This window comes from Phodopus roborovskii, unplaced genomic scaffold (genome assembly GCF_943737965.1).
Source record: "Phodopus roborovskii unplaced genomic scaffold, PHOROB, whole genome shotgun sequence".
NCBI lineage: Eukaryota > Metazoa > Chordata > Mammalia > Rodentia > Cricetidae > Phodopus > Phodopus roborovskii.
Window position 1 is genome coordinate 33,548,927 of NW_026126447.1, and position 7,582 is coordinate 33,556,508.

The 7,582-nt window shown below is 45.5% G+C and overlaps 1 protein-coding gene across 1 annotated transcript; it reads left to right on the forward strand.

Moving 5' to 3' along the window:
* The first annotated feature begins 3,840 nt into the window (after positions 1 to 3,840).
* Positions 3,841 to 6,544, forward strand: LOC127224814 (PRAME family member 12-like). The gene is made up of 3 exons (XM_051187976.1): positions 3,841 to 4,127; positions 4,530 to 5,105; positions 5,977 to 6,544. Exons 1-3 carry the CDS (start codon positions 3,841 to 3,843, stop codon positions 6,542 to 6,544), a joined length of 1,431 nt encoding a protein of 476 aa, XP_051043933.1.
* Positions 6,545 to 7,582: the final 1,038 nt, after the last annotated feature.

Here is a 7,582-nt window from a genome sequence, read left to right on the forward strand (position 1 = left end):
TACTGCAGAAGAAGTCTGGAAACGGAGAATTAATGAGGGCCAAGAGAGTCATTGGAGGAGGGAGAATATGGGATGTAAATGGTATCAGTACCTTTTCTGTAAAATTCTGAACAGTGGTTCTTAAAACAAATGGATAGGCCATCCTTTGGTGGCATATGCTTTAAGCCCAGCACTCAGGAAACAGAAGCAGTTAGATGTCTGTGAGTTTGAGGCCAGCCTAGTCTAGAGAGCTACTTCCAGGACAGCCTCCAAAGCAATACAAGAAAAAAAAAAAACCCCTCTCTCAAAAAATATAATAAAAAATAGTACTGTCCAACAAGATGACTCAGCATGTAATGATTCCTGCTAATATGGTGATGTGAGACTGCTTTCCAGGGTACACTTATTGGAAGAGGGAAATCCAAGACCAAGAATTTAAGAATTTTATTTGGGTTATTTTCCTTTTTTGCCTTCATTCCTTCCTTTTCTTTTTTTCCTTCATACATCTTTCCTTCCTTCTTCCTGTCTCTCTGTTTCCTCTTATTTACAGGGTTTTTTGGTTGTTTGGTTTTTTTTTTTCCTTTGTTTGTTTTACAGGTTCTTAATATGTAGCTTTTTGAGACCGCTGGAACTCACTGAGTAATACAGGCTGGCCTTGAACTCAGAGATTTGCCTGCCTCTGCCTCTCAATTACTGAGATTAAAGGCTTGGATTAAAGGTGTGCACCAACTTTCTCAGGACCATTTAATTTGTAATTGAATCATTTTTCCTGATTTTCCTCAAGGAGGAAAATCCTTCCTTTCTTAGCTTGAGGGCCCTGGTGCTTTTTACACTGGGGTGAAACCTATTTATAGGCAGGAGTGACATCAAACTCTGGTACTACAACCCTCTCTCCCTGACTGCAGAGTGACAGTCATGCACATGTGCCCAGCAGATGTCACTTTTAGACTGATTCAAACCTGTGTAGCTCTGGGTAGCCTTGGATTAACAGACATCCATCTGCCTTAATCTCCAGAGTCCAGGAATAACGGTATGCAACAACTCTGTTCAGCTTCTACAGCTAACTAGAATGGCTGGCTCTTAATTGTGATTCTTCAGGCCATCTTGATGAAATCATAAATAATAAATACATCAGCACAGCAAAAACAATTACTGCAATTAACTAATGGTGTGTGGTCATTGGTCATGGGGCACATGGGGAGGTCAGAGGAAACCTTCTGCAGTCTGATTCCCAGGATTCCAGACATCAACTCAGATCTTCGGGCTAGGAGCAAGTGTCTTAGTCATGGAGCCTTCTTGGGGTTGCTGAGCAAGGGATTGTTTCTAAGAGACCATGTGAGGCACTGAGGTTTCCTGTGTATTCTTCAAGGAAAGCACCACTGTTTTCTGTTTGGAATTGGATGTTGTTGTTTACAGTTTCTCACTGTGTGGATCAGGTTTGCCTGAAACCACAGAAATCCTGCCACCACAGCTTCTGGAGTGCAGAATGACACAGGTGTATTAACACAGTTTACTGTTTTTGTTTGATTTGCATCTCATCTTGCTTTGCTATTGGTTTTCACTTTGAGATAAAGTGTCCATCTTACTCTTGATGATTCTGAAGTCCTGGATCAAGTCATGAAGCCAAGTAAGCTTCTTGCTATGGAGGACTCCAGGTTCCTGACACCTACCTCAGCTCTTTCTCATCTGGAACACATTCATGTGGTTGTTTTTTGTTTCTGTTGTTTGGAGACAAAAGCTAATGTTGCAGCCATTGGTTAACCAAAATCTCTCTGCATACTCAAATACCCACCCACAATAATACACACACATAGACTAGAACTTTACATACTAAAGTACATACATACAAACATGTGCTTGTAGATGCATATATAAGTCAGTCTATCCACAGATAGAATACTGACTTTTGATTTTAGTGTTTTTGTTGTTACCGGATAGGTCAGATTTAATCAATCTGCTGTAGAAAAAAAAAAAAAATCCGTCATCTGCAGGAGTAAGTGGGTGGACCAATCAGGTAGGAGTTGGTTTTTTCTTTCTTTCTTTCTTTCTTTCTTTTTTTTTTGTAGAGGGTGGGGCTACAGGCAAGGTGTATAAAATGAGGAGAGGAGGCCAGGTAGAACCACTCAGAGTCCTGTAGCTTGTGGTCACTTCCTACCTATGCTGAGGAGTCCTGGAGCCTGAAGTCTCTGCTTGGCCCTGCTGGCAATAGGATTCTGGACCCCCTGTTGATATCAGGTAAGTCACTCTGCTCCTCCAGGAGACCTACTGACTGAACGCTGGTCTAGCCTTTCACCAACTAAACTACATTTACATATAATGGCTTTAAAATTCATAGGACACAACTTAATAGTTTTTACATGTGGTGTTGTTTGGCTTTATTGGGAAATGATTATTACATAGTCATTTACATGTTAGTTTATTTGGCTCTTTTGAGCTTTTAGAGGCAGGTAAAAATTAGCAAGGCTTTGTCCGGAATTCTAGGCTCATTATGGAATGGAGTTAGCATGTATCCTCTAGTAATATATTCCCCTTGTAAAGTGCCAAGAAAATTTAAAATCTATTGTGGTCTATTGTGCTCTAGACCACACAAAACTACAAGAAAATCGTGGTCTTTGTCCTTGTAACATCTGTACACTTGGCTTCTCATCTAAGATCCTAATTTTTTTTTCTTTGAGACAGGATTTCTCTGTAGCTTTTGAGACCATCCTGGAACTCATTCTGTAGACCAGGTTGATCTCAAGTTCACAGAGATCCTTCTGCCTCTGCCTCCCAAGTGCTGGGATTAAAGGTGTGAGCAACCACAGCCAGGCCTCAGATCTCCATTTTACGGGAGCTCTCATTCGATACCATGGCTGGCTAGTTTTGTTGGAAATGCAAGACCTGGTCTTGCATTTCAGACATTGTTTGATTAGATGGTCAGATGGACATGGATTTAAAGACCTTCTACCACATTGGCAGAATGAGTATAATAAACCCAGCACCTCCAAAAGATTCTCCTCACTCCTTCCCAGGAGGGATAAGATTGGTGAAAGCATAGCAAGGGTGGGGTGGGTGTGTGACATCACCAACTTATTTTCTTTTGCACCTGGAAAGAAGGTCAGTATCTTTTCATGTAACAAGAGTCTGATCAGGTGAAGAAGGAGGAGCTAATGGGCCCCCCCAGACTGATAGCCAGGAAACCAGCACTGGACCAACTCAGAACCCCTGAACATGGGTCTCAGTTAGAAAGCCAGGGCATTCTAAGGGACCTGGGACAGTGAAACCAGGATGTATCCCTGGTGCACAAAGGGACTTTGGGAATACATTCCCCATGGAGAGATACTCCCTTAACCTAGTGGCAGGAGGGAGGGCCTAGTCCCTACTCCAAAAGACCTGACAGATTTAAATGACCCCTCCAGGGAGACATCACCCTCTCTATGGAGTTGGGAGGGACGAGATGGGAGTGTGGTGGTGCTTGTGGGTGTTGGGGGAGCATGGGAGGGTGGAGGGTAAGGAAGAAGCAACAGGGAACTAGGATGCATATTTAAAATAAGAAAAAAAGAGTCTAGTCTGTCTGAATGCTTGTGCATACTTCAAAATAGAAGAGCAGGGGTAGGTATCTGGTGGGATAGTGATGAATGTGTGCTGAGTGGGGGCTGTAAGAGACTCCTATGCAGAGAGTAATGGAAGTTGGGCTTTGATACCAGCCGATGATATACACTAAAGCACACTGAGATCTCCCTTATTGCCAGAACAATAAGTCTGACCCTCTGATTCCTGCCTTGTGTGAAAAGTGAGAATTCACAAAACATTAGCTGAAAATCATGTCTCCTAAATGCTTCACCAGGATCCTTCTGTCCTTCTGACCAAAGATCTACCAGGATGAGCATCTACAACCCACCCACACTCCAGCAGCTGGCAGTAGAGAACCTGCTGTGCAACCAGACCTCAACCATCTCTACTCTGGAGTACCTGCCCATTAACCTCTTCCCACCAGTGTTCAAGAAGGCCATCACCGGTAGATGCATGGAGCTACTGAAGGCAATGGTGGCAGCCTGGCCCTTTTCCTACCTCCCCGTGGGGGCTCTGATGAAGACAGCCAATGCGGATGTGTTGCAAGCTGTTCTGGATGGTGTAGATATTCTTCAGGCACAGAAGGATCGACCCAGGTAAGCAAGGCCCAAGAAGACTAGAAGGGGAGTGGCTGGGCTATATAGATGAGATGCATGTGAGGTCATGGAGAATGTGGTCAAAGTGGACAGAGGCTTCTGGTGTCACCCCCTTGGAGGTCTATAGAACTTCTATTCATGTTGAGGGTTCATATGATGACAGTCAGGAGTGGAAGAGAGCTCAGAGAAAAGGAAGCCATAGTGGGATGAGCTTTCCCTGGCTCTCCTACAGATACCAGTCTAGAGTAATTGAAGGAAAGGTCTCCAGATGAAGTTCAGGCAGAGTTCTCGCCTGCCAGGTGAGAGGGGCTGTGCTGGAAGTAAAGGTAGAGAGGTTGGACAGAGGCTGTCTCTGAGGCAGTTCCAGGTTTATTTTCTAAAATTCCAACTTTCTCCTCACAGAGAGTGGAAGCTTCGAGTACTTGACTTGAGGAATGTGAACCAGGATTTCTGGGATGTATGGGCCAGCAGAGAGGACTGGTTCTGCTCAACAGAGACTGAAAGTGAGGAGCAAGGAGGAAATAAACTGAGGCGGGATTTGAAGGTGGTCACTGACCTTAGCCTCAGGTTCCACCTGACAGAGCACCAGACGTGCTTGCTGCAGTGGGCCCAGCAGAGGAAAGACTCTGTGCAGCTGTGCTGCATGAAGATGAAGATCTGTGCCTTCCCTGTGGAGATTATCAAGGAGATCTTGGAAATTTTCCCACCTGAGGATATAGAGGAACTGGAGTTATTCACCAACCACATTCTGACCTTCCTGGCTCACATTGCACCTAGCCTTGGCTATATGACAAAACTTTGCAAATTCCGTCTAACTCACATCTTCTTGAACACAGACAGGGTCCTAAATATGTTGGCAGACACAGAGGAGACGTGTACTCTGCAAGTTTTCTCTCAGTTCTCCAAACTCAACTCTCTGGAGCATTTCTCCATGCATGGCATCCACCTTTCGCCTGACCACATGCAACAGCTATTCGGGTAAGGAATGATGGAGAGCTGCTTCTACTGTGACAGCAAAACATTCCCCTTTACTTCAAGCATTAGTGGGCCGGGCCCTGAGGTGTTCCAGCCACTGTGGATTTAACTGTGATGGAATCATCACAGTAGCTAAGTGTGGACTTGTGTCCTTCTTAAATGAGGTCACGTAGTTCAATGACCATTCATTTAGCAGAGTCTGTGCTGGGGCAGGAGATGGTTAGAGAGCTGGCTTGAAAGCAGCTCCTTTGGGTGGGTCAGACATGGTAGTGTGCTCTGGATAGTCCTGCTTGAGATCCTGGCTATGCCAATGGGAAGGAAACAGGACAGAGTAGGAGGCCTCGAACTGGGACGTGCCCACAGCTGCACAGGGTCCTAAGGAGCTCTGTACTCAGATATCTCCCAGCAGGGGCCACCTTATCCTCCTGCTGGAGCCCTCTCTCAGCCTCTAAGTCTCTCTGCAGAGGAGGACTATATGAGCACAGCTTTGGAATTAGTAGATGGAAAATGGTTGATGCTGGGAAGAGGGACCATCAGTTTCAAGGGTGGGACACTGAAATGAGGGATGGAGGCAGTGACTGATAAGAGGACATCAATGAGCTGTGCAGGACACGTGACAACATGCTGCCAGAACCTTTCTGTGATGGTCAAGGTTGGTCAAGGAGCTGGCTGGGAATGTGTGGTCTGAGACCATCCAACCTTATGTATATGCCCCGGGAGGCAACTGTATGAACTGGGACAAACAGATTGTTTCCCAAGGGCTGACCTTCAGTATAAGGCTAGACTGACTTAGCATATGTGGGCCCCTGTGTCTCAGTGTCAGCCTTTTTAGTGCCTTCTAGCACTTTGCACTAATTTCCTTTTCTTTCCCTAGATGCCTGAAGACCCCACTGAAGTTCTTGTCTATCACTCTCTGCCAGCTCCCCCAGTCAGGCTTCAAACACTTGTCACAGTGTCAGGCGCTCTGTCAATTGAAACACCTGAAACTCAGTGGTGTAGTGTTGTCCAGGTTCTGTGTCCCACATCTCCGAGTTGTCCTTGAGAATGTGGCAGACACTTTGCAGAACCTGGAGTTAGTGAACTGCGTGATGGAGGACTCTGACCTCAGTGCCCTCTTGCCTGCCCTGAGCCGGTGCTCACAGCTGACCACCGTGAATTTCTATGACAACGACCTCTCCACTGCTGTACTGAAGAAGCTTGTGCAAAGCATGGCCGGTTTAAGCAACTTGACTGCAGAGTTCTACCCAGCCTCTCTGGAGTGCTATGACCCCCTGGGTCGTGTCCTAGTGGAGCAATTTACCCAACTCTGTCTTGAGCTCCTGGATATACTCTTTGCCAAAAGGCAGCCCAAGAAAATAGTCTTTGCTACAGGCACCTGCCTTCAATGCTGTAAGCGCTCTGTTTATGACATGGAGACCAGACTTTGTGACTGTGGGCAGTAGATAGGAAAAGATTGCTTCTGCATACAGAGAAATGAAAGTCTAGGTGTTGGATCTGATCGTGGGGTTCCAGAACACTCTGTTTCAGATACCGTGTGATATACTGGAAACAAGAGTGGTCAGGGGATCCACACTGCAGGGACCGACTTGATTTGATGTGTAACGAGATCATGGTGATAGCTGACTGGTGGAATCAGAAAGGCAATTTCACATTTCTGACTGTGCCTCTGTCAGAACAGGATCACCACCGTCTTGCCGGTATGGGACAGCTGTAAACATATGGTCAGACTAGGTACCTGGATGTTCTTCCATTGAGTCCTCAGGCATTAATCTCAGCTTTAGGTCACAGTCAAGGTTCTGTGACCAACCACAGGAAGTACCATCAAGGACATTATGGGCCAAGGCTTGCCAACATCAGAATGAACTGAAGTCATTTATGTCATTGGCTTCCCCAGAAAACTTCCCATGGGATGACTGCTCGCTGGATTGTTTGTACAGAAGTGTGAAACTGAACACAGCAGTGTACACCTGATCTCCTTTGAAGATAGTTTTGGAGAAACACAGGTGATTGCATCCCAGGGTAGTCACACAGGAGGAGCTGGGCCCACCTTTAAGATGACTGAAGCCACAGCCCTTTCTAGAGACCTGATTGACCTGAGACCTGGTTGTTAACTCTTTGGTTGTGAGCTCTGTCTTCATTTGCCGAGAGAGTAGCCAAGCCAGCTATTTCATTGTATCAGTTAGCAATAAGATAATTTTTAGGACTCTGTATTTTCATTGGTCTTTATCAATAAACCCAGTCCTCCTTTCTCACATGTCATTGTGATGCCTGCTAACTTCACATACTCTATTAACGCTGAAGGACACTTGATTATCCCACTTTGGACAGAACCATCCCTGGGGTGCCATGTGCCAGCAGTAGGGAGGCAGTTACACATTGATTTCTATGACCTTGAGTTCTGGGATAGCCAGGACTACATGGAAAAATCCTGTGTCAAAAAAATTAAAAATTTAAAATTACACAAGATCTTCTGAGTCTGA